Source organism: Bufo gargarizans, chromosome 6, assembly GCF_014858855.1.
Source record: "Bufo gargarizans isolate SCDJY-AF-19 chromosome 6, ASM1485885v1, whole genome shotgun sequence".
Classification (NCBI taxonomy): Eukaryota; Metazoa; Chordata; class Amphibia; order Anura; family Bufonidae; genus Bufo; species Bufo gargarizans.
The window spans coordinates 326549075-326577057 of NC_058085.1; the positions used below are offsets into that span (position 1 = coordinate 326549075).

Consider the following 27983-nt stretch of genomic DNA (forward strand, 5'->3'; position numbering starts at 1 on the left):
TACGATCTCCTGCTAACAAAAACACCTGCGTCTAGTTTCTGAGACCACATGGATCTGTTCACATTGGGCAGTAATGTATAGTGGCTGCTGTTGCTGTGGGTTAGTGGGGCCCAGTGCCAGGGTGGCTTGCATCAGGGTTGTTGCAGGGGCTGCTGGATCTTCCCACCTGCAGGTGCTATGTTGCAGAGGTGGTGGTCACCATATGGCGCTGCGCCAAAGTAAAGTAGGGACTCACTCAAAAAAGGACACCTTGACGTGGTGAGTGGACTTCTGCCTTTTGATTAAAATGTATACAAAGTGCCCAATGTACATGTTTATGTTAAGAAGCATTAGATCAATGCATGTGGATGTGCAATCCATGTTTCTTTTTATAACAATGTGTCAAATTAATAGATGTTGTTTCCACAAGAATGTTGATATCCACCTTTGGTTTATTGCTCTGCAATACAATGAATGGAAAGGAGAGACCATAAGCAACACTTTGTCTGTAGTTACCACACTTCTAGTGGTCTACTGGTGCTCTGTTCATCACACCATACACACAAAGCATTTCTCACTGTGATCAGTAAATGGATTGCTTAGATCATGTACATTTTTTACCACAAATCTAAAAAATATCAATGGTTCAAATATCTGTGTTCTCCACGCGTGCCCATTCATTTTAATGTGTGTGTATTCACACATCAGTATTTTAGCGCGGTCCGTGGGTCCGTTATTTTTAGCACTGATGTTCTATTTTGTCCGTGTTCACGGATCCATCACGTCCATTATAGTCTATGGGTCCGTGAAAACTACGGATGACATCCGTGTTGCATCCGTGTTTCACGGATCATTAAAAAGAGATGCTTTGAAAATTATTTTTCAGCTGTGCAGTGTCAGTAAAACACGGATACAACACGGACAACAAAAACTGACACATGGACCCAACACGGATCCTTCACGGATGTATCACTGACACCTGCTCACGGATTTGAGCACGGACACGGATGTGTGAATGAGGCTTAACTGTATACAAATGCACTGGGGACTATCAGTCAGCTTTAAAAAAAAAAATGTCTTTTCCTGTATTTTTGCATATTCAAGGTTCATCTCCTATGATAAGACTGTAACATCATTTTCTCTTCAGAATGCAACTGGTTTCCAAGGGTTTACTTCCAATGGTTACAAGCCTTTATTAAAATAAACATATTGAACTTTGTCTCCATATTGGTTCCTGATGGAATCTCGAAGCTCAGGTTCCAGACTGTTCACGGCCATTGAACTGAAAAAAACAGAAAGATAATACAGAAGGTTGTCAACCTATTCCAATTGTATTAACCCTATTAAGGGCTCATTCATATGACTGTATCCATTTTTGTGGTTCGCAAATTGTATGCTCTATCTTTTTTGCAGGCCCACCGAACAGAAATATGAAATGAATGGGTCTGCATTCATTCTGCAAAATTGTGAAATTGATATGGGCAGAAATATACGTGTGAATAGGCCCTAAAATTTATATTTGGGGTCTCAAAGGGGTATTCCCATCTCATCTATTCATGGCTGAGATCGGAATATCTGTTTTACGTAGAGGCAAGAAACCAGTGTAGCACTGTGAGCGATGCGGTTTCTCGGCGGAGATGTTGAGCATGTACAATAAAGCTTTCTCAATCTCTCTTCACTTGCTCAGAGAAGCAGCTAGCTCCCTACACCAGGCATCCCTCTCTATACCCAAAGGAGCAGAGAATTTTTGTTCCGATTCTCAGCCACCTTAAAAAGGGCCCTTAAGCTTTAATTACCGGTAATTGGTTCCACAAAGTAAAACTATTCCAGAAGGCACACAGAGTACTGGCAAATTTATACCACACAATTGTCAGAGGATCAAATGTTATTATGAACGTGTTTCGGATAATATGCCCGTGTGAAGGTGCTGCAGATCACCTGAAGAATGAGTAAAGCGCTCGTTCATCATTTCTGGGCAGCAGATCGTGCAGTGTGATCAGCCGTCTGTTCCCAGAAACAAGGAATCTGTTTGAGGACAAGTGATAGCAGAAGCCACCGCTTGTCCCCATACAGTGGAGGTGATCCCTGCAATGTAAAAGCAGCTCTTTCCTCCACTGACGAGCAGAAATTTATCAGGAAGGAAGGGTCCCTTTCCGATAATTGCCTGCTCCATCTAAATCCACAAAAAATGCACTAAAACAGCAATAAATAGTGTGGATTTATGTGCAGTTTTTTGTATGGTTTTGTTGCAGATTTCATGTGGATTTTCTCCACCAATGTGCAGGTACCCCGAGTCAAACAACAAACGCTGAGGTGCGATTCTGACACCACGACACTGCACGTCATCATGGACCATTACACTGAATTTGTCAATGAACGGGTGCAATGCAAATATTAGCGGCAATAGGCTCTTGGAGCCAACGGCAATAGGTTTCTAGGGCCACATGAATATCTAGTAATGCTTAAAGGGGTATTCTGGTTAGAGAACGGACAGGTGATAACTATTAGTTCGGTGGGGATCCTACCACTTGGGACCCCCACTGATAGCCATTTCCCTATCCTTTGGATAGGGGATAACTTTCTGTGACCGGAATATCCCTTTAAATTACACCCATTATTAGCTATTCAGCAGATAACTCATAAGTAGCTATTGAATATATAAAACTTTTTATACAGTTTTGATTACTACAAAGCTTACTATTCAATTTAAAGGGTTTGTCTAAAATTGTTATAAATTTGCCTATTGCCACACAATGCTTTATAATAAAAAATCATTGTATCCTCACCATCTTCTCCTGTGCCGCTCGTTTACAGACTGCAGCAGTGGCATACAGATATACAGCATGTGACCGCTGCAGCCAATAACTGTCCTCCTTGATCTCGCGCTGTATACTGCAAGGACAGCGATTGGCTGCAGTGGTCATGTGCTGTGTGGCAGCGGGAGAAAGATCGGCGGCACAGATAATGATGCTGGAGAAAGAGGTGAGGATATAATGATTTTTTTTTTATTTTGAAGCTCTCTGTGAAATGGGGCAAATGTATAATTTTCTCGGACAACTCCTTTAACACACAGTCTGCTGAGTTATTAGGGAAAAATCTTACCATCGTTGTGGAAACAATGAGCAGGCAACGGGAACCATGAATAGCAAGCTGTAAAACAAATAGCAGGTCATTACACAGTGCGAGGCCAGCTCGGACAAAAAAAGAAATCTTGAAATCCTCTCTGTGACACAATAAAGAATCCATAAAATGACAAAAAGTAGCTACCAAATACCCTCAGTGCCTGGGATAAAAGTCTGCTCCCGCTGCTTACAGCCACATACTGGAGACATTTCTTGGCCGCGTTCACATACACGCTGTTGACTGTATCCGGCGTAGCTCACTCTCACCAATCCCCCACTGCTGCTGGTCTGACACTTACAGGGTTCACACTGACCCCCTGCTTTCAGGCCTGGGCTTAATACACAGGAAATAATAAGGAGATGACTGCGGAGCCGGACACTGGACAATCTTGTGGGAACTGGTGAGGAATTATAGATATTTTTTTTACACCATTTGAACTTGGCTAATTTTGACCAGCTGGCCAACCCCTTTTAAAGGGAATCTGTCAGCTCCAACCCCCCCCCCCCCCCCCAACCACAGTAAGAGGTGTATATTGCAAGTGACGACTAGTCCAGTTATGTAATTTTTATCTTCATAGTCACTTGAATTCCGACACTGCTCTCCCACAAACAGCAGTAAAATGTATTGAGAGGACTCCTCTTTGAGTTCTCTCCTCTATGTAACAATATAATAACATTTGCAAAGACAGGTGCACTCTGCGGTCTTACTAAACCCTCATACTGATGTTAAAATTGAGAGATTAGCCAACATATCCTACTGTGGAGGACATGTCTGAGCCCGAGCACCGCGCCAAGGTTTCTCAATTAGCTCGGGTCCTAACACTCACCTACCTGTGCCATATGGGCAAGTAATGTAATTTGCCCACTGGCTCCTGGTATTGCCCATATGGCACAGGTAGGTGAGTGTTAGGACCCGGGCTACATGAGAAACCTTGGGGCGGTGCTCCGGCTCAGACATGTCCTCCACAGTAGGAAATGTTGACTAATCTCTCAATTTTAACATCAGTATGAGGGTTTAGTAAGACTGCAGAGTTCATCTGTCTTTGCAAATGTTATTATATTGTTATATTGGTTATCACATCCACATAATTGCCATCTTGTGTAGGATGTCTATTGTGGTACTTGTGGTCCGCTGCGGGCATCCTCCACTGTATGCATTTTTGCTGGGGATCACCATTAGCAACGGGCTACAAGTGCAGGATTTGCTCCCCTGTATACACATGCACAACTGCATATGGGTTTGAGCACTTTCTGCGTGTTTAACACCACGCCATTTTTCAGTTGGTTTCCTCTCCTCTATGTGCGTGAGCTCAGGAGTCCTCTCAATGCATTTCACTGCTGGTTTGTCAAAGCATAGCATTGGAGTAAAAGCGAGGATGAAGATAAAAAATTACATAACTGGACTCATCTTACACTATACACCTTCTACTCTAGTTTGGGGGTATTTTGGAGCTGACAGATCCCCTTTAAATTTCCCAAAACTGGCCTGCAAGAACCATACAGTAAGTGGAATATGGCCTGCCTGTGATTTTTACAGGATTTTTTTTTTAAAGACAGCATATAGCATCCTGCAGTTTAGGGCTTATGCACATGACCATATGTATTTTGCGGTCCGGAAAAAAACCGGATCCGCAAATAATATACGGATGGCGTCCGTGTGCATTTCGGAACAGAACAGTTGGCCTCTAACAGAACAGTCCTATCCTTGTCCGTAATGCGGACAATAATAGGATATGTTCACTTTTTTGGCGGAACGGACATATGGAATCGGAATGCACATGGAGTAAAAAAAAAACACCCAAAAAAAACGAATGGACACGGAAAGAAAACACGTTCGTCTGCATGAGCCCTTACAGTCAGCTGATGAACTCATCAGGGTCGCCAACTGTCCAGAAATTTCTGGACAGTCCGTAAAAATAGGCGACTGTTTTCCCTGTGTCTGTGAAAAAAAATAGATGTGTCTGAGATAAAAAAAAAAATTTGAGGCTGGTTGTTTTGGAAGTAGTGCTCATCATTTTACAGCTCACAGTAAATGCTGGTAATGAGGTCTCGTCAGTATATTTAGCTATAGACCTGTATAATCTTCATCATTCATTATGGTTTTCCAGTTTTTTTTTTTTTTTTATCAGATCTTTTTTTATTTAGAAAATGTACTTGTCATACAATATCAGACAGTGCCAATCAATGTACCTTTGAGATGATAAGTACAGGAACTTCCATATCACATTATATGATACCATCAGGAAATCACAAATAAATGACAATACAACTGATATAATCTCCCCCCCCCCCCCCCCCCTAGTCCAGTGTCGGTTAACTAGTTATTACTACCAATAGAGGACACATGTTCCTTCCAGGAATCCCATAATTTTCCATATTTGGCGGGGCAGCCTCTTTTCTGGAATATAATTTTTTCATATGAAAGCATAGTATTAACCTTGGACAGGTATTCTTGAAACCCTGGCGGTTCAGCTCGGATCCAATGTTGCGTCACTAATTTCCTTGCCACATATAACAATCGCCCAATTGCCACTTTGCTAACATCATCTGTACTTAGTTCTGCGGTGTACCCCAATATACAAACTTTAGGGTCTTTTGATATATGCACCCGGTACGCTTTCCTAACACTCTTCAGTACTTAGGAAAGCGTACCGGGTGCATATATCAATGGTTTTCCAGTTTATCAGTAAAAAATGTTGGCTGTCTGTGATTTGGGGATAAGAAAAATTCGGGTTGGCAACCCTGGGACTCATATGGTGATAATTCATGTACCGCATACATGTACAGCATATTTACAGTTGTAAGAAGTGCTAGGTAACAGGCAGGGACAAATCAGTTAAAAGAAGAAAATCTAATAATAGACAGTAAATATACAGAATGACAAAAGAGTAGTATAAAGGCAAACACAATACTGAGGAGGTACAAAGTCTATAGATATGGATTTCAAAGGTGAGCGTTTCTAGATGCTCATAGAAGGAAGGACACTGAGGGTGCAGAATCCTAGAATGAAGGGGGTTTCCCGGCTTTCAATCGGACATGTCGTAACAGGGGTTTGTTTCTAGGCAGTGTATACATAGAATACAGAATATACACGGAAGGTGAGAAAATATTGTAGCGTTTATGTTCAATCAAATGATCAATAAAATTTAAAAACTCCAGGTAAAATGTATGTAATGTGTTATACGTAGTGAAGAGCCTGAAGCGTTAGTGCATCGCTTCCATTCTTAATGTTTTTACTGGACTATTCATTTACGAGAAAGTTCAGAAAGCAGAAAATGAAAAATATGGGGATCATTTATTAAGGCCGGCGTTTTAGACGTCAGTCTTAATGAGCTCTTGTACTGGCCTCTCCATAACTTCAGCGCATCCAGCGCCGGTCTAAATGTAAGCCAGCTTCCTTGCTGTCTTCCATTTAGACCATTTTCTACGCCTAAAACAGGTGTGGAAAATGATGAATGAGATGGGCCTGCCGGGCCTGTCCCCTTCCCCGACCATGTAGACCTGCAATGAGCGGGGAAAAGTCGCACATTGCAGTGAAAATAATCTTTGTGCCACAATCTGTGCCAGAATTAATCCTATATAGGCATATTTCTGATCATAAATGACACCCTATATATAAAGTAATATATAATTGACTTACAATCCACCAGCCAATGTAACTTGTAGAGGAGCATGGAGAAAATGGATTCTCTGCAAAATAAAATAGAGAAAATATGCAAAAATGGAGAAATACGTTCAGCATTGTAAAATTTCAATCACCATACAACCAACAGAGACGAATAAAGAGCTCTTTTGGACTTCATTGGGCTGGTATACATTGGTATAGCATTCTTAGTGTTGCTGTACAGAATCGCATAATCTACAGTATGTGTTTTTGGTTTTGTTGTAATGGGGGAGGCTATGGGCATGCAAGTCAAGGTGTGTTGACCACATCTTTTGTAGCCCCATTGAAATTATTGGGTCCGCATCCAATCCGCATAAAAAATGCGGATCAACTGTAGACCGAAAATACGGTCATGTGCATGGGACCTTATGCTGTGGTTTGGCAGAGAAGGGAGACTGGAGGTGCTGTGTCTCTCTATCAGAGGGTTTTTATAAAGGCTATGAACATTATATTTTTTTTTATTTAAAGGGCTTGTTCAGGCTTTTACTATTGATGACCTATCCTCAGGATAGGTCATCAATATCAGGTCGGTGGGGGTCCGATGCCCGGGACCCCCACCAATCAGCTGTATGAGGAGACAGCGCACAGACAGTAAGAGAGACGGCAGGTGCGCACTGCACACGCAGTCTCCTCATACAGCTGAATGGCGGGGTGCCAGGTGTCGGATCCCCGCTGATCTCATATTGACGACCTATCCTGAGGATAGGTCATCAATAGTAAAAGCCCGGACAACCACTTTAAGTTTACTCATTTTGGGCGAAAATCTTTTTTTTTCAATTTTACTAATTTTCAGCAGTTTTTGTTCTATATGGTTAAGTTTCAGTCTATCTGCAGAGTATTTTGCTTTCAGGTTCACAATGAGCGTCAGGTCGCTGCTCTGATGGCTTGATGTATAGCCCTTATTTCTGAACCCCTGACAGCTCATAAACACTCATTTAAGCCATATTCTTATCAGTCTGATAAGAATTTAGCTATAATTAGTGCTTAGCCATAAGATGGGGGGGTGCATAGAAAGGGCACCAACAGGGCTGCAACCAACCTAAAGGTAGCCATACAAGTTATATAGAAGCTGGTTGATGGTTGAACAGAAGTTGAACAAACATCTGATGAATGTTTGTATTGCAGATCTTGTGGGAGCGTTCCTTCAAGAATATTTTTCTTTGAAAAAAAAAATTCTTTCATGATGAAAATATTAACCTTAACCTCTAAAACAATCGTTTGCTGTTAGGTTTTACCCAGCAAATTATCTTTTTGGTTCAAATTTGTTTGTTTTAATCAACTTTAGACCAATGTGTACGGCAATTAAAAGGCCCGCTCTATCCGCTAATGAAAAATACGTTGCTCAGAAATTCAGAATATCAGCTATACAGTGGGGTTTACCACTCACCTTCATAAAGGGAAATGCCTCCAGTCTTTGCATCAGAATTGGCAGCAGTACTGAAATGAAACAAAAATATTAATGACTATATTCTAGAAAAGTGTTTTTTTGGGCCATCAGTCCTATTCCTATGTGAGTTGATGTTGGCACACTTTCATGCATGTTGGTAATGAAGTCCAACCAATCATTCATTTAGCGTTCAACATAATATTTTGTAATATGTAAGGGAGTCTGTCACCAGCATTTCACTTTTTTTAACCCTTCCCACAGCTCCCTAGCATTCTTACAGTTAATAAAAACGTTACCTCTGGCATCAATCCTGGACTTATAGAACCATCAAAAACGATCTTTATAAGATATGCAAATGAGGGCTCGCAAGTGCCCAGGGGCGGCGTTACTCTCTTAGGTGCCTTGCTTGCTCAGCCTTTTCATTGCGTCCCCCCCCCGCCCCTTCCTACCCTCCGCCCGCCCATCCTTTCCCCTTTCTACTAACTTGTTAGTCTGCCGATATCCCGCGCCTGCGCACTCATTCCTTTGGCTGTCGCATGCGCACTGCGATGCCCATTCCTTGTACGGCATCACAGTAATTAATGCGCATGCGCCGATGGACCGCCTCCTTTGTTGTGTTTTTGTGTCATTAGCCAGCGCATTCGCAATAGTTACTGTGATGCCGTACAAGGAATGGGCATCGCAGTGCGCATGCGCCGGCCAAAGGAATGAGTGCACAGGCGCGGGATATCAGCAGAATAACAAGTTAGTAGAAAGGCGGTCAGAGGGTAAGGATGGGCGGGCGGAGGGTAGGAAGGGGCGGGGGGGACGCAATGAAAAGGCTGAGCAAGCAGAGCACCTAAGAGGGTAACGCCGCCCCTGGGCACTTGCGAGCCCTCATTTGCATATTTTATAAAGATCGTTTTTGATGGTTCTATAAGTCCAGGATTGATGCCAGAGGTAACGTTTTTATTAACTGTAAGCGTGCTAGGGAGCTGTGGGAAGGGTTAAAAAAGTGAAATGCTGGTGACAGGCCAGGTTTCATCAAGTGTGTTATACAGCTTCTACAGAGACCCAAGTGCCTCCACAGTTACCCAACACAATAAAACCCTGTGCAGTGTCATCCTGCAGTCATACAGCCATCAATCTGTCCCCTAATTCTCTCTAATCTACAAAATGGAAGCAAGGAATGGATGGAAGTGGATCAGACTACACAGTCTGTTACCACAGAGGCCCCTAGGTTTGCACAGGAACAGAAGACACATAACATAGGACATTTTTTAAGAGCATGTCACCTGTCATCAGATTATATCGTTGTGGTGAAAGTCTTACTTTTATTCTTATGGAAAAAAAAGGTGCCTGGAGCACCAAGGGGCTGGCCTAGTCCCTCAGAGTACCACTCTTCTCCCCTGTCGCCACTCCTCCTCATGACCTGATTGACAGGGCAAGACAACCTCACTCTTTGGATCATTGACCCTGAAATCTCTTAAATGCATGAAAAAAAGGAGACTGGCATCATTGGGGATTGCACAATGCAGATCTCAAAATAGGTATTGCTATATGAGATCTACTGCACATATGCCATGTGAACCCTCGCCGGCACATACGTGAGGTTTCAGGCCCACGCACCCCATCAGTCAAGGAATGACACAGGAGAGAAGGAGGAGGTGAAATGGTGCTCCATGGCGCTAGTCCAACCCCTCGGTGCTCTGAGCGCCTGATTTGCATAAAAATCAGAATTTCACTACAAATGGTATACTAGTTTGCAGCAACAGAGGGCTCAATTTATTCACCGATGCAGACCTATGGGCCTCCATGATAATACACTCTGTAGTTTGTCCGGTGACTCATGCTCTTTAAATCAGTTGCGAAAGTGGGCCATCCCTTTTAAAAATGGGTGTGTTTAAAATGGCAGATTCCAAAAAGTAAAAGGTTGTTTATAATTATTATAATTTTTTTTACAACAGACTTTAAAATGTTATATATTTTTTCTCTTACAATACACAAATGAGCCAGCAGTTTATTTTCTTGTGTCTCACTGTGCCATTAATCATACTCACTCATCCCAGGAGCAGCCATGGCAATTCTGGAGACAACCACCTGACTAATACCCTTGATGGCAGCTTTCTAAAGTCACAAATGAAATGAAGACATAAAGTTAGCACAAATGTAGAAATACATACTGTACATAAATTACGGTGTACAGCAAAATGTATTTTTTCCCTCTAGGGGGAGGGGAGGCAGCGTGAATACAGAATAATCTATTATATTCTTTTTTAGCGGCTATTATGCATAAGGCACATTATTTGTCTGTGCCATGTGGTACAACAGTACAGCGGACCTGTCCATATAATATGCTGCCCTTGTATAGAGCAGAATTTTTTTGTGATAGATCCTATTTAATTGTTGGTATTGAACATGAAAAGGATATTGCAGTTGTAAGGGCTGTGGCTGGCACTGTTATATGGATCCAGCAGCACCCCGGAAAATAGCTGTGGCCGTACAATGAGCTGTATACATGTGTCCTCCTTTGTCATCTCCTAAAAGGTGGGAGTTGAGCAGTAGAAATTCTTAAAGGTATATCCCAATCTTAGATAATTATGGCATATCTACAGGCTATGCCTTAAAGGGAACCGTTCATGCGATTTTAACCCCACAAAACTACACTCTCGCATCAATCAATGTAGTTTATTAGGTCCCTTAAAGGGAACCTGTCACCTAAAAAATGCCTCCCAAACCGCCAGCATTACCTTAAAGTAGCCAGCAGTATGTTCCTAAAGATCCTTTTCTTCCTCCGGCCAGATACACCAAAATCTTGAAAAACAAACTTTAATCCCCTGCACGCGCTATGTAACAGCAGAGTTTGAAGTCAAGGGGGCAGCGGCCTCCTCGCTTTAAATCAAGCTAAGCCCGTTCCTTACCCGTCCTCTATTCACTGTGATTGACATCCTGCTGTGAGGCTGCAATCGTGCAAGTCTCGCACATACGCGGTGTGCGCTCCTTGTCACTGTGCAATCCCGTCTCCGGCTCCCACACTCAGCTGGCTGCCTTCCTCTCGCTGCACATGCGCCAGGCTTTTCCATCGTGCGCATGCGCAGAGGGAGAAAAGCGGCCAGCTGAGTGCGGGATCCGGAGACGGGATCGCGCAGTGACAAGGAGCGCACCGCAAATGCGCGAGTCTTGCACGATCCCAGCCTCACAGCAGGATGTCAATCACAGTGAAGGGAGGACGGGTAAGGGGCGGGCTTAGCTTGATTTAAAGCGAGGAGGCCGCTGCCCCCTTGACTTCAAACTCTGCTGTTACATAGCACGTGCAGGGGATTCAAGTTCATTTTTCAAGATTTTGGTGCATTTGGCCGGAGGAAGAAAAGGATCTTTAGGAACATACTGCTGATTACTTTAAGGTAATGCTGGTGGTTTGGGAGGCGTTTTTTTTTTAAGGTGACAGGTTCCCTTTAAGTCAAAATATTATCACAGTGCGGAATGCTTCCCTTCAAAATTGATCTAATTACATGTCCCGTGCTGCATGACCTTAAAAAGAGTCTAGTGTTCCAGGGTGAATCAAGTCTAACCAACGCCCATGAGCGCTTGATTGACATATGACCTGACCCCCTTACTTCCTTCCAAATCCTGCACCTGCGCAGTATATGCATTTGTTTGCACAGTAATACAATGAGGCTGCAGAAGGACGAGAGCATACTGGGAGGAAAGCACACAGAGATTATAAGCAAGACTTTGAAAGGTCTATTAGGAGGTGTCATTATTGAAGAAAGAGGATGGGCTACAATGCACAAATGATTGCGATTGTGACGTCAAAAGATCATTTACCGTATTTTTCGCCCTATAAGACGCACTTTTTTCTTTCTTATAGGGCAAATACTAATGAGCGCTTCCATTATTAAAGCGCTCAGTAGTGAAGTAGTACTGGAGAGTGGCGAATACAGCGCTGTTTGTTTTCAAAAATGAAAATGCATAGAATATCGGCACCTGAGGGGTTAACTGACGCTGATCGTAGCTTCCTGTAATATAGGCTGGGCACCGCCTCCTGTATTTGTATAAGACGTTAATTATCATTGGTGGCGCAGTGCGCCTGCTCCTCCTCCTCCCGTCTCTCCTCATTGGCAGCGCGGCACAGGGGGAGAGAGAGAGAGCCTACTTCTCCCCTGTGCTGCTGAGGGAACGTGAGCGCGCTGACATGTTCTGTGATAGCGCGCTGGACGCATTATCGGCAAGGTTAGATGCCAATACCGATAACTTTAAAAATCATGAATATTGGCCAATAATATCGGTAACTCTGATATAATCGGTCAATCCCTACAAACTAGTACAGAAGGAGAGAGAACCCTTCTCGCGAGGGCTTACATTCTACAAGGTATGGGGGAAGGACACAGTAGGTGAGGGTAAAGCTAGTCATGGCGATATAGCAGCAGCAGGCTTGTCTGAAGAGGTGGTTTTTCAGGTTTCTTTTGAAGGACTCCACTGTAGGTGAGAGTCTGATATGTTGAAGTAGGGAGTTCCAAAGTATTGGGGATGCAAGGGAAAAATCTGGGAGGCGATTGTGGAAAAATATGGTAAGAGGAGAAAAAGTCTTGTGAGGATCGGAGATTACATGTGGGGATGTATCGGGAAAGTAGCACAGAGATGTAAGGTGGGGACAGGTTATGGACGGCCTTATATGTATTTGTTAGTATTTTAAACTGAATTTGCCGGGCAATGGGGAGTCAGTAAAGGGACTGGCAGAGGGAGTGTCATGGTCTTACCTTCTTACCACTCTCCTTCGTTTGACATGTGCTGGCGGCCATCTTGGTTTCTGGGTTTCTTGTAGCCTCCCACCCTGCGGCTTCTCCTTCCCACTGGGAGGAGCTGGATGCCTAGCTCATATATATAGGAGGTCTGTGGCTTCAGTTCCTTGCTTGGTCCTCCTGTGTTCACATACTTCTAAGACTGCTGCTGCTTCTGGTTCCTGATCCTGGCCTCGTCTGACTACCCCGTTGGTTCCTGATCCTGGCTTCGTCTGACTACCCCGTTGGTTCCTGATCCTGGCTTCGTCTGACTACCCTTCTGGTTCCTGACCTCTGTCTCCGCAAGACCCTGCTTCGGTTTAGCCATCCGTTTGGACTTTTGCTTACGGCTTGCTTTTCAATAAAACCTTCTTATTTTCCACTTATCTCTTGTTGTACGTCTGGTTCATGGTTCCATGACACTAGGACCAAGCCATGAATTCTGACGGTACAGGGCCATCCTCGCTACCTACGCTGGTTGCCAGACTTGATCAGCAGGATCACCTGTTGGGTCGGTTCGCTGTGGCGTTGCAAACCCTGCTTGAACGCACGGCTCATTTAGCTTCCGTTGCCGATGGGTCGGTTGTCGCTCCTGGGCCCGTTCCTACTGCCGCTCCGGTTGTTGCGCCAGAGTCTACCCCGACACCTGTTGCTGCGCCTGCGGTGTCTCGTGGTATGACCGGTTCTGCCCCCCTTCCACAGCGCTTTGGGGGAGAGCCAACTCAGTGCCGAGGTTTCCTTAACCAGGTGGGCATTTATTTTGAGTTGCTGCCACATGCCTTTCCTACTGAGAGATCAAAGGTGGGCTTCTTGATCTCGCTGCTCTCGGACAAGGCCTTGGCCTGGGCCAGCCCTTTATGGGAGAACAACAATCCGGTGGTTGCCGAGTTTTCCGGTTTTGTTGCTTCTCTTCGGAAGGTATTCGATGTGCCGGCTCGTGCTGCCTCTGCTGCGAAGCTCCTTATGTCCATCAGACAGGCCATTGAGTTTCGTACCCTGGCAGCAGAGGTGGGCTGGAATAATGAGGCTCTGGTCGCTGCTTTCTCTCATGGTCTTTCGGATGCTTTGAAGGATGAGGTTGCAGCTAAGGACCTACCAGTGGAGCTCGAGTCTCTTATTTCTTTCCTGATTTTGATTGACACCAGACTCAGGGAGAGACCTTCCTTTAAGGAGAGCCTGCGGAGGTCTTCTAACAGATTGGCGCCTACGTTTGCTGTCCCACCCGTGCCTCCCTCTCCTCCCACGCCTCCTGGGGATGACTTGTCTGGGGGTGAACCCATGCAGCTGGGGTTTGCTCGCCTGTCCGAGGGGGAGAGGGTACTCCGGAGACGCGAGGGCCGATGCATGTACTGTGGTCTCGGTGGGCATTTTCGGTTGGCATGTCCGAACCGTCCGGGAAACGCTCGCACCTGAGATCCTGTCGGGGGCAGATCTTGGGTGGAGTCTCCTCGTCCCCGGTTTCCCGTGTTGACAAACCACTGATCACTGTTGTCCTCTCCTGGGTCGGGGGCTCGGTGACGACCCAGGCGTTGGTGGACTCTGGTGCTGGTGGTTTGTTCATTGATAGTGTGTTCGCTGCCGCCAATTCCATTCCTCTGCAGCCTCGAGGTTCCCCACTGGCTCTTGAGGCGATAGACGGCAGACCCCTTCTGCCGCCACACGTGACTCATGAGACCCTTCCAGTGGGGATAGCCATTGGTGCCGTTCACAGAGAGTCGGTCTGTTTCCAGGTGATTTCGTCTCCACACTACTCGGTGGTCTTGGGGTACCCCTGGCTCCAGAAGCATAATCCGACTTTCGATTGGAGATCGGCCGAGATCCTCTCGTGGTCACCGCAGTGTGGGGCTAGTTGCATCCATGGGCCTGTCAAGTTGCTGTGTACTTCCTCGGACTCTCTGTTGCCTCCTGAATACGAAGAGTACCGGGATGTATTCGATAAGGGGCGCGCGGTTGCCCTACCTCCGCACCGCCCATACGATTGTGCCATAGAGTTACAATCCGGTGCCGTTCCTCCTCGTGGCAAAGTCTATCCACTGTCGGTAGCGGAGAATGAGGCCATGGAGGAGTACGTGAGGGAGGCGCTTTCACGCGGACACATTCGCAAATCCTCGTCCCCGGCAGGGGCTGGATTTTTCTTTGTGAAAAAGAAGGGCGGTGAGTTGAGGCCTTGCATCGATTACAGGGGTCTCAATCGCATCACGATCAAGAACGCTTACCCGATACCCTTGATTTCCGAGCTGTTCGATCGCCTCAAAGGGGCCACGGTCTTTACCAAACTCGACCTGAGGGCGGCCTATAACCTGGTAAGGATCAAGGCGGGCGATGAGTGGAAGACCGCGTTTAACACCAGGACCGGTCATTATGAATCCTTGGTTATGCCCTTTGGGTTGTGCAATGCGCCCGCAGTCTTCCAGGAATTCATCAACGATGTTTTCCGTGACCTGTTGCAGCAGTGTGTGGTGGTCTATTTGGATGACATCTTGGTATATTCTGAATCCATGGAGGCCCACATTATGGATGTCAGACGAGTGTTGCAACGGTTACGAGAGAACAGGCTGTTCGGTAAGCTTGAGAAATGCGAATTTCACCGATCCCAGGTAACCTTCTTAGGTTACATCATTTCCGCTGAGGGGTTCTCCATGGATCCTGAGAAGGTTTCGGCTGTCTTACAGTGGCCCCAGCCCAGTGGTCTCCGTGCCCTGCAGCGCTTTTTGGGCTTCGCCAATTATTATCGGAAGTTCATCAGGGACTTTTCTATGCTAGCCAAGCCGCTCACGGATCTGACCAGGAAGGGCAGTAATTTCCAGGTCTGGCCGCTCGAGGCCATCCGAGCGTTTGAGGCTCTAAAGTCCGCCTTTGTGTCGGCTCCGATTCTGTCGCATCCCAACCCTGGGTTGCCCTTTGTCCTCGAGGTGGACGCGTCTGAGACGGGAGTAGGCGCCCTCCTGTCTCAGAGTAGAACACCAGAGGGTCCTCTGCTTCCTTGTGGGTTTTACTCCCGGAAACTGTCTTCCGCGGAGTGCAACTATCAGATTGGTGACAGGGAGTTATTGGCCATCGTGCAGGCCCTTAAAGAATGGAGGCACTTGCTCGAGGGTTCGGTGGTTCCGGTTCTCATCCTGACGGACCACAAGAATCTGACCTACCTTTCTGAGGCCAAGAGATTGACACCACGTCAGGCCAGATGGGCTCTGTTCTTGTCACGTTTTAATTACGTGGTCTCCTACCTACCCGGTTCCAAGAACATCAGAGCGGATGCCTTATCACGGCAGTACTCCGAGCTGTCCGGGGAGGAGTCGATTCCGACTTCGGTCATACCTCCGAATCAGATCCTGGCCGCCATTCGCACCAGCCTGACCTCTCCCCTGGGTGAGCAGATTTTGGCGGCTCAATCTGGTGCTCCCTCTGGGAGACCCAACGGCAGGTGTTTTGTGCCTGAGGAGTTGCGCATTCGGTTGTTGCGAACCTACCATAACTCCAAGGCCGCGGGGCATCCTGGAAAGAATCAGCTGTCCTGGGCTGTTTCACGTCTGTTCTGGTGGCCTTCTCTACGTTCCGACATCGCCGCATATGTAGCGGCATGCTCCGTTTGTGCCCAGAGTAAGTCCCCTCGGCACCTTCCGTTGGGCCTTTTGCAACCCATAGCCACCGGGGAGCGCCCATGGTCACACCTGGGGATGGATTTCATTGTGGACCTCCCTGCATCCCGAGGCCATACGGTCATTCTCATGATTGTGGATCGGTTTTCCAAAATGTGCCACTGTGTTCCTCTCAAGAAGTTACCCTCTGCACAAGAGTTGGCCACGATTTTCGCCAGGGAGGTCTTCCGGTTGCACGGTTTGCCCAAGGAGATTGTGTCGGATCGGGGGAGTCAGTTTGTGTCCAGGTTCTGGCGCGCCTTTTGCTCCCAGTTGGGGATTCATCTCTCTTTCTCCTCGGCCTACCACCCTCAGTCCAATGGGGCCGCAGAACGATCCAATCAGGCCTTGGAGCAATTCCTTCGTTGCTATGTCTCCAATCACCAAGACAATTGGGTTGACCTCCTGCCTTGGGCTGAGTTTGCCAGGAACACGGCAGTGAACTCTTCCTCTGGGACGTCTCCCTTCATGGCCAATTATGGGTTCCAACCTGCCGTGTTACCGGAGGTATTCTCTCCCCAGGATATTCCGGCTTGAGGTCCCTTGAGGTCTCTGCACAGCGCCAGAGACTCCAGGCTGATCGCAGACGAGCGCCCGCTCCTTCCTACCAGGTCGGAGACCGTGTATGGTTGTCCACCCGCAACCTCAACCTTCGAGTGCCCACTCCCAAGCTGGCGCCTCGTTTTGTTGGTCCCTTCTGAGTGCTTCGCAGGGTAAACCCGGTAGCCTATGCCCTTGCGCTTCCTCCTGGCATGCGGATCTCCAACGTGTTTCATGTCTCCCTGTTGAAGCCATTGGTGTGTAATCGTTTCACTTCCTCGGTTCCTCGGCCCCGTCCGGTCCAAGTGGGCAATCGTGAGGAATATGAGGTGAGCAATATCCTGGACTCACGCCTGGTCCGCGGTCGGTTGCAGTTTTTGGTCCATTGGCGTGGTTATGGTCCAGAGGAGCGTTCCTGGGTTCCCTCCGCAGATGTCCATGCTCCTGCTTTGCTCCGAGCCTTCCACGCACGCTTCCCTCAGAAACCGTTCCTTACTCCGCGGAGGAGGGGCCCTTGAGGGGAAGGTACTGTCATGGTCTTACCTTCTTACCACTCTCCTTCGTTTGACATGTGCTGGCGGCCATCTTGGTTTCTGGGTTTCTTGTAGCCTCCCACCCTGCGGCTTCTCCTTCCCACTGGGAGGAGCTGGATGCCTAGCTCATATATATAGGAGGTCTGTGGCTTCAGTTCCTTGCTTGGTCCTCCTGTGTTCACATACTTCTAAGACTGCTGCTGCTTCTGGTTCCTGATCCTGGCCTCGTCTGACTACCCCGTTGGTTCCTGATCCTGGCTTCGTCTGACTACCCCGTTGGTTCCTGATCCTGGCTTCGTCTGACTACCCTTCTGGTTCCTGACCTCTGTCTCCGCAAGACCCTGCTTCGGTTTAGCCATCCGTTTGGACTTTTGCTTACGGCTTGCTTTTCAATAAAACCTTCTTATTTTCCACTTATCTCTTGTTGTACGTCTGGTTCATGGTTCCATGACAGGGAGTAAGCAGAGGAGTGACAGGATGAGAGGTGGAATAGTCGGGCAGCAATGTTTAGGATAGATTGGAGGGGTGCAAAAGTGCTAGATGGAAGGCCACAGTATGTTACAGTAGTCTAGGTGGGTGATGATGAGAGCATGTACAAGCATTTTTGCAGACTCCTGGTTAAGGAAGGCGCAGATGTGGGAGATATTTTTGAGTTGGAGGCGGCAGGTGGTGAAAAGGGCTTGACCGGGCAGAATCCAAGTGTCACAACCAGACATCTGAGAAGCTCTAACAGATGCCTTTCAGAACCTCCTCCTTGAGTTTTCTTTGTCTGGGTTTTCAGTTCCTCATCTCGTTAGCCTCTCTCAGCTGTCTTGTAGTTGGACTGATTGCATCCCTTTAAATTCCTCCCCATAATGCATTAGTGTGCGGCTTATACAACTTCCTGGAGTGTGTGTGCATGCTGATCCTATTTCCCAGTCTTCTACAAGCTAAGTGTTGTACATTAATTTGTGATTTTCTGTTTGCTGGATCCCAGGTGACCCTGACTTCCTCCGTGTCTAGTGTAGGGAGCCGGTGGTCGTGTCCCCTCACTATTGTAGGGTGTTCAGGTGTTATATAGTCGAGGTACGTGGATATGCGATCATCCACCATTGGGGTGTTCGCATAGGCTGAGCAGTCAGGGAGAGTGCCAGGTCTTATGCAGGGGTCTCCCTTTATGTTCCTTAGTTTTGGATCCAGTGAGTCTCATATTCATTTTGCATTGTCTTGTTTCCTGTACACCTTTCCGTGACATTATAAGCCGCCAAAACCGTCTCAAGCATGGATCCGGTTTCACTTTTGACTGAACGTTTCCAGGGTCTTTCATTGGAGGTAGCTGATCTCCGTAAGACTCTTTCTCAGTTTCTAGTGACCGGTTCAGCTTGCGTTCATGGAGTTTGTTCTGAACCTAAGATCTTGCTCCCGGATACGTTCTCCGGGGGTAGTGAGAATTTTGTGCGTTTCAGAGAGGCTTGCAAACTCCATTTTCGCCTTCTTCCCCATTCCTCTGGTGATGAGGAACGGAGGGTGGGGATCATTATATCGCTGCTCAGGGGTAACGCTCAGTCGTGGGCCTTTCCGCTGCCGGTGGGGGCACGGCCCCTCCGTTCAGCGGATGAATTCTTTTTAGCCCTGGGTCAGATGTATGATGATCCGGATCGTGTTGCTTTGGCTGAGTCTAGACTACGTCTATTATGCCAGGGTAAACAATCCGCAGAGATATACTGCTCAGAATTTCGGAGATGGGCAGCTGATACTGGTTGGAATGATGCTGCACTTCGAAGTCAATTTTGCCATGGTCTTTCAGAGGGATTGAAAGATGCATTTGCCTTTCATGAGAGGCCTATCTCCTTGGACTCCGCTATGTCTCAGGCTGTTCGTATTGACAGGCGTCTTAGAGAGAGAGGAGAGATCTCTCCTCCCTGTCATACTCAGTCCCAGGACAGTGCAGCGGTCTCATTCTGGGCGCAGGGGTCTCAGTCGCTGTCAGCCCCTTCTGAGCAGGAGCCCATGCAGCTGGGGTTGATTGCCTCTGACAATAGAAGATTCAGCCCGCATGGGAAGGTTTGTTTTTGTTGTGGAGGTATAAATCATTTGGCAAATGTTTGTCCCTCTAAGAGATTCAGGCAATTTTCTGGGAGTAATAAAGAAACAAAAAGGAAAAAATCTTTTAAAAATGTTCCATCTGTTACTATTGGCGGGGTTGAGGCGGAAATTGAAGGTTTTCCGTTTGCCTGTAGTTCCTGTTTTGTCCTGCCTGCCAGGGTGGCGCTAGAGAGCAAGAACATTTTTTGTGAGATTTTTGTGGATAGTGGAGCAGCTGTCAATCTCATTGATAATCATTTTGCGATAACTCATGGTTTCCAGGTATGCACTTTGGGAAAGGATATTCCTGTTTTTGCTATTGATTCCGCTCCACTTTCTCAGAAATCATTAAAGGGCATAGTTCACAATATTCGTTTAATTGTGAGTGATGCTCATGTTGAGGATGTGTCATGTTTCGTTCTTAGCGGATTACCTACTCCTCTTGTGTTGGGGCTACCCTGGCTCACTAAACATAACCCCACCAATGATTGGCAACCGAGGCAAATAAATGGTTGGAGTGACTTTTGCAGAGAGAATTGCCTCCAGACATCTGTTTCTGAGGTTTCTACTAAGACTGCACCACCTTTTCTCTCTGAATTTTCGGATGTCTTCTCTGAGAGTGGAGTTCAGGATTTGCCCCCGCACAGGGAGTACGATTGCCCTATTAATCTCATCCCAGGCACCAAGCTGCCTAAATCTCGTTTATACAATCTTTCCCAACCTGAAAGGCTCGCTATGCGTGCTTATATCTCTGAAAGTCTGAGAAAAGGACACATACGACCCTCGAAGTCACCTGTTGCCGCTGGTTTTTTCTTTGTTAAGAAAAAAGATGGTTCTTTAAGGCCTTATCTGGATTTCAGGGAGCTGAACAGTATCACTATTCGTGACCCTTATCCGCTTCCTCTGATCCCGGACCTGTTTAACCAGATTGTTGGGGCTAAAGTCTTTTCCAAATTAGATCTTGGTCAGGGTCAGAGAAGGAGACGAATGGAAGACAGCCTTCAATACCCCTGAGGGCCATTTTGAGAATTTGGTTATGCCTTTTGGTTTGATGAATGCTCCAACCGTTTTTCAGCATTTCGTGAACAGCATTTTTTTATCATTTAATGGGAAAATTTGTATTAGTGTATTTGGATGACATTTAGATTTTTTCTCCTGATTTCAAAACTCATAAGGAACACTTACGTCAGGTCTTGCTCATCCTGCGCGAGAATAAATTATACGCGAAACTGGAAAAATGTGTGTTTGCGGTTCCAGAAATTCAATTTCTGGGGTTTCTTCTCTCCGCTTCCGGTTTTCGCATGGACCCCGAGAAGGTCCGCGCTGTGCTTGAGTGGGAGCTTCCTGAGAATCAGAAGGCGCTGATGCGTTTTTTGGGCTTTGCCAATTATTACAGGAAGTTTATTTTGAATTATTCCTCTATTGTTAAACCACTCACTGATATGACCAGAAAGGGGGTAGATTTTTCTTCCTGGTCGGTAGAGGCGCGTAAGGCCTTTTCTAATATCAAGGAGAGTTTTGCTTCCGCTCCCATCTTGGTACAACCTGATATTTCTCTACCCTTCATAGTTGAGGTTGATGCTTCTGAGGTGGGTGTGGGTGCGGTCTTGTCTCAAGGTTCCTCTCCTGCCAAATGGCGACCGTGTGCCTTTTTCTCGAAGAAACTCTCCTCCGCAGAGAGAAATTACGATGTGGGAGATAGGGAGTTGTTGGCCATCAAGTTGGATTTTGAGGAATGGCGCCATTGGCTAGAGGGAGCCAGACACCCTATTACCGTGTTTACTGACCATAAAATTCTGGCCTACTTGGAGTCAGCCAAGCGTCTGAACCCGAGACAGGCCAGATGGTCTTTGTTCTTTTCAAGGTTTAATTTTGTTGTCACGTTCCGCCCTGGGGTTAAGAATGTGAAGGCAGATGCCCTGTCACGTTGTTTTCCTGGAGGTGGGAATTTTGAAGACCCGGGTCCCATTTTGGCTGAAGGTGTCGTGGTCTCTGCTCTTTTTCCTGAATTGGAGGCAGAGGTGCAGGCAGCCCAGTCAGAGGCTCCTGATCTTTGTCCTCCTGGGAGGTTGTTTGTGCCTCTCGCTTTAAGACACAAGATTTTTAAGGAACACCACGATACGGTCCTTGCTGGGCACCCGGGGGCAAGAGCCACAGTGGATCTCATCGCTCGGAGATTCTGGTGGCCTGCGCTTCGTAAGTCGGTTGAGGGTTTTGTGGCAGCCTGCGAGACTTGCGCTCGTGCCAAAGTCCCTCATTCACAGCCATCAGGTCCTCTCCTTCCCTTACCCATTCCTTCCCGTCCTTGGACACATCTGTCCATGGACTTCATAACGGACCTGCCTCGTTCCTCGGGAAAGACTGTGATTCTGGTGGTGGTGGACCGTTTTAGCAAAATGGTGCATTTCATCCCTTTTCCTGGTTTGCCCAATGCTAAGACGCTGGCGCAGGCATTTATTGATCACATTGTCAAATTGCATGGTATTCCTTCAGACATAGTCTCTGATAGGGGCACGCAGTTTGTTTCCAGATTCTGGAAGGCTTTCTGTTCTCGCTTGGGGGTTCGGTTGTCATTCTCTTCTGCTTTCCACCCGCAGTCGAATGGCCAGACTGAGCGCGTCAATCAGAATCTGGAGACATATCTGCGCTGTTTTGTGGCGGAGAATCAGGAGGATTGGTGTTCTTTTTTGTCCCTTGCTGAGTTTGCTTTAAATAACCGTCGTCAGGAGTCCTCTGATAAGTCACCATTTTTTGGTGCATATGGGTTTCATCCGCAGTTTGGGACTTTCTCGGGAGAGGGGTCTTCTGGTTTACCTGATGAGGACAGATTCTCCTCGTCATCTATTTGGCAAAAGATTCAGGATAATCTAAAGAGCATGAGTGAGAGATATCAGCGTGTGGCAGATAAGAGACGTGTGCCTGGTCCGGACCTGAATGTTGGTGATTTGGTGTGGTTGTCTACCAAGAATATCAAATTGAAGGTTCCCTCCTGGAAGTTGGGTCCTAAGTTTATTGGGCCTTACAAAATCCTGTCTGTCGTCAATCCTGTTGCCTACCGTCTTGATCTTCCTCAGACTTGGAAGATCCATAATGTTTTTCATAAGTCCTTATTAAAACCTTATGTTCAACCCATTGTACCCTCGCCTTTGCCTCCTCCTCCGATTATGGTTGATGGGAATCTTGAATTTCAGGTCTCTAGGGTTGTGGATTCTCGTGTTGTCCGCGGTTCTCTCCAGTACCTCGTTCATTGGGAGGGTTATGGTCCTGAGGAGAGGATGTGGGTCCCAGTGACGGACATTAAGCCCTCTCATCAGGGCTTTCCATAGGTCCCATCCTGAGAAGGTGGGCTCTGAGTGTCCGGAGTCCACTCGTAGAGGGAGGGGTACTGTCACAACCAGACATCTGAGAAGCTCTGACAGATGCCTTTCAGAACCTCCTCCTTGAGTTTTCTTTGTCTGGGTTTTCAGTTCCTCATCTCGTTAGCCTCTCTCAGCTGTCTTGTAGTTGGACTGATTGCATCCCTTTAAATTCCTCCCCATAATGCATTAGTGTGCGGCTTATACAACTTCCTGAAGTGTGTGTGCATGCTGATCCTATTTCCCAGTCTTCTACAAGCTAAGTGTTGTACATTAATTTGTGATTTTCTGTTTGCTGGATCCCAGGTGACCCTGACTTCCTCCGTGTCTAGTGTAGGGAGCCGGTGGTCGTGTCCCCTCACTATTGTAGGGTGTTCAGGTGTTATATAGTCGAGGTACGTGGATATGCGATCATCCACCATTGGGGTGTTCGCATAGGCTGAGCAGTCAGGGAGAGTGCCAGGTCTTATGCAGGGGTCTCCCTTTATGTTCCTTAGTTTTGGATCCAGTGAGTCTCATATTCATTTTGCATTGTCTTGTTTCCTGTACACCTTTCCGTGACACCAAGGTTACTCCAAGGCAGCGGACTTGGTTGACCGGGGAGAGTGTGCAGCCATTGATCTTGATAGATAGGTCTGTTGGGGTGGGGTTTAGCAAGATGGGGGAAAGATGATAAATTCTGTTTTATCCATGTTAAGTTTTAGAAAGTGAGAGGAGAGGAAGGAGGATATAGAAGATGGGCATTGTGGGATTCTGGATAGTAAGGTGGTGATGTCTGAACCAGAGAGGTAAGTTTTTGTGTCATCAGCATAAAAGTGATACTGAAAGCCATGGGACTCTGGGAGCTGTCCCAGGTCAAAAGTGTAGATTGAGAAGAGACAATTGGGGGTCTGAACTGAGGTCTGATTGGGCGTCTGATTAACACTGGGGGTCTGGTGTGAAGTCTGATTTGGTTCCTATAAATATGGTCAAAATGAGCCCTGTGGAAAACATTGCATATTGATTTTTAAGTATAGGTCATGTTAGTTGACAGGGTTAAAATCACAAGCAAGGTTCCCTTTAAATGAGATGCAGGCCCCACATAATGAGAGGACCGAGAGATCCAGTTGGGGATGAACAGAGAGGTCACTTTCATGGAAACAGAGCTGTAAATCCTATAGAAGTGCACAACTCTATTCATTCCTGACCTGGATCTGGCAGCTGGTGGCGGCTGGGTATAGCTATTCCCATTAGGAGGCGGACACTAAGCACACAGTGTCCTCCCCTTCAGCTGTACCCTTCCTACAGGGACTAAGCTAAATCAGTTAGTGCAAAAGCAGTAGGAGAAGTAAGACAAAAAACAGGAAAACCACACTATGTACAAACACAGAACCACACAGGCCAGAAAAGGCCCGTAAACAAGAGAACGGGTGGGACCTGTGTCCCCCAATGAACGGAAGAGAAACAGATTTTACGGCAAGTACAAAAATCAAGTTTTCTCCTCCGTATTATTGGGGGACACAGGCTTGACCATAGGACGTTACAGAGCAGTTCCAAGGATGGGCATAACCAGAAAGCCTCCTGCCAATCAGAGAACCGCCATCTGGAAAACTCTACGCCCCAGAGAAGCGTCAGAAGACGCAAAGGTGTGAACTCTGTAAACCATGGCAAAAGTGTGCAAAGACGACCAGGTAGCCGCCTTGCATACCTCAAGGGCAGAAGCCCCGTGATGCACTGGCCAAGATGCCCCCGCTGCTCAAGCAGAATGAGCAGTAACCCGGAAAGGTGGGGCCCGGTCACTGACGTGGTACTCTTCCACAATGGCCAAACAAATCCATTGGTTAATGGAAGTTTTAGACGCAGCCAGCCCTCGTCTTGGCCCCTCTGGAATGACGATCGTCCCTGTAGGAAGGGTACAGCTGAAGGGAGGAGCTCACACCTTTGTGCTTAGTGTCCGCCTCCTAGTGGCAACAGCTATACCATGGTCAAGCCTCCGTGTCCCCCGATGATACGGATGAAATATAGGAGTACCTCTTTAAACCCGGTCTTCATTAGAAACACCATACCACAACTCACATCTTATCAATGGATTGTAAAACTTGCCATAGAGACTGCAATGAGCGGCTAGCCATCTGTACATGTGGCTCACAGTATATTTACAACCAAGTGAAAAATCTAAAATCCCTATCTGCATTGCATATTTAGGCCTAAAATTCCATCCTTATGGGGAGCTTAAAGGGGTTGACCCAGTAGGATATTTAGGCCTATTGGGGGATATGGACTTCACACAGGAGAGTCCCCTCTCTGAGCTGAAGTGGGGAGCCTCTAAGTAAGCAGTGACCCCCACTCTGGCAGACTCATAGAAGGCCATTCACCTGAAGAACAGCCATTTCATACTACAGTACATGTCCCTTGAGCAGTCACTACAGGAGAAATGCCCGGCCATGGAAAAATAAGCTGTTTGCTCTTATGAGCTGGACCCACAGCTACTATATGAAAGTCTCTGTCATCATAGACAACCCCTCCTAGCTTTCAAATAGCACTTACTGGTCCACCTTTTTGTCCCGGTCATTACACATGTTCTATGAGCTTACAATTTTAAAATGTGATTCGTATAGGTGTGAAAGAATCTGCATCTCGCATGTTTCGGCATCAGATCAGGTCATATTTGCAGACATGTTCCTCCTTCAATTACATTAGTTGCACTTTTTGCAGGTATGTGCTGCCCTCTATCAGCCGACTGCTGTAATGACACAGCAGGTACTCTACACCAGCACTTCAGTTGGCTGCACTGCAGTAGAAATGTAGGTACTTCTCTACAGAGCGAATTGTCCGCATTCCCTAACCTAACTCCATCGCCATATAACGTATCGAAGCTACACTGCAGGCCGACATAACATTATGCCGATTATAGTAGGAAATGTAATTGATTATGAAAAATTAAATTTAATATGATAATAAATAATACATTTACCGATAGAAAACTCTGGACATTTTCCCGATTCTGGAGAATGCCTAAATCTGACTTTTGCTCCAAGAAGCTTGGCATGGGGGAAAGCATTCCAGTGCCATTTTGTGGACTGCTTTGTAGACCCCCACACCATGCCTTTGAGCAGGTCAAGATCATTTTCCTTCTCTTTCATGGTGGCCTTCTTCTGCAGTCATATGTGTCATTTCCTTTACAAACAGAAGTTTTACACGGAAGGCGTTCCACCATACAAAATCCATCTACCCCTCTCAGGCCCTACTAAAATTAATCCCGTACCTTCTTAGCTGAGAGGCCGAGTTATAAAATCAACATTGGCGCTATGTACCATTGGAGACATTAGGACATTGGTAGCTGGTGGCAATTGGAAAGTAGTAAGCCAGGGGTTAAAATTTAGGAAAGATGACCTGTCCCCTCTCCTGACATGTCTATTTTAGTAACTAATGCATTACCCGTGTAATAACAATCCCAGAGCATCTATTTTTACGACTCTATGATGTGCTATTCCTCCTTTATCCTTACTAGAAGTTTATGAATGAAGTTTACAATAAATGTCCCACTTGGACCTTCTGGGAATATTTTCAAAAACTTCTAGTTTCTAGTAGGAATAATACAGAAATGGCCCAACATATGAAATGATTAGTACTGAGCGGATCAAAGTTCACAAAGTAGCTGTAAAAAAAAAAAATCATACTCACCTCCTCCATTGCATGCAAAGAGTCTGCAGTGGCCACCTTGATTAAAGATCCAGTGTGAAATCTCATGCGCGGTGACGTATGACATCACCACGCCGCCAGAGTGATGATGTCATCACGCATGCGCAAGATTACGCGGTGGATCTTCAATCAAGATGGCCACAGAAGACTCTACACGATCAAATAGATAAGGTGAGTATTTTTTGTTGGAGATACAACATCTTACAGCTTAGGCTACTTTCACACCTGCGTTGAAGGGGCTCACAAGCGGCCCTGAACACAGCCGTCTGGCCCTAATGCATTCTCAGTGGAGGCGGATCCACTGAGAATGCATCCGCCTGCCAGCGCTCAGCCTCCGCTCCGCTCAGTGAGCGGACACCTGAACGCTGCAAGCAGCGTTCGGGTGTCCGCCTGGCCGTGCGGAGGCGAGCGGATCCGTTCCGACTTATAATGGAAGTCAATGGGGACGGATCCGCTTGAAGATGACACCATATGGCTCAATCTTCAAGCGGATCCGTCCCCCATTGACTTTCAATGTAAAGTCTGAACGAATCCGCTCAGGCTACTTTCAGACTTAGAAAATTTTTCTAAGTTATAATGCAGACGGATCCGTTCTGAACGGAGCCACCGTCTGCATTAATATGAGCGGATCCGTTCAGAACGGATCCGCTCGAACGCTAGTGTGAAAGTAGCCTTAGTCTATTGCTATATTGACTGCAGTTCATAGTTATAACACTAGATGTCACTGTTACTAATGCTTCACTTGTAATCTCTCTCTAATGCATTTCTATGATGTGTTGTATTTCCTGTACATTGAGGTGAACTCGCTGATTTTTCCTGTCTGTGCCGTTCACCATGTAAGGTTATTGCACGCATGTTCCCATAAACCCAATTCCTGTTCCTCCACAACGTCTGATCTGAATTGACTCCGCTGCACCCAGCAATCCTACTCTGCAATATCTCTAATTTTTAACAGATTAAACCCAGACAGCTGCAATGGTCATCTCAGATGCCGTGACCAACGACGAATGCGGCATCTGAGGGGTTCAATGACGGGGTGCGGCGCAATTGCTGTTTCTTGCCATTGCGTCTGCTACTCACAAAGAAACGCGCTTCGTGATGAAGTAATTTATCACAAAGCGAATTTCTTTGTGAAATTCGGCTAAGCAGCCACATAGAATTTTTGAGAATTTCGCTCATCTCTAGAAATGATGCTCCAGCATTGTTATTACATGGGGAAAGCTAGTAGCTGCTTACACAGAAGAGTCAGGAGAAGTGAC

General features: G+C 46.6%; 1 protein-coding gene across 1 annotated transcript in view; it reads right to left on the reverse strand.

Annotated features, from left to right (window-relative positions):
* Positions 1-386: 386 nt before the first annotated feature.
* SFXN2 (sideroflexin 2) overlaps positions 387-27983 on the reverse strand; it is a 94806-nt gene continuing 67209 nt past the window's right edge. The window contains exons 8-12 of the mRNA XM_044297511.1: positions 10192-10258; positions 8153-8202; positions 6742-6791; positions 3082-3129; positions 387-1261 (exon numbers count right to left, since the gene is read on the reverse strand). Of these exons, the coding sequence (XP_044153446.1) occupies positions 1162-1261; positions 3082-3129; positions 6742-6791; positions 8153-8202; positions 10192-10258 (315 nt within the window). The 3' untranslated portion in view covers positions 387-1161. The remainder of the gene's footprint in view (positions 1262-3081; positions 3130-6741; positions 6792-8152; positions 8203-10191; positions 10259-27983) is intronic.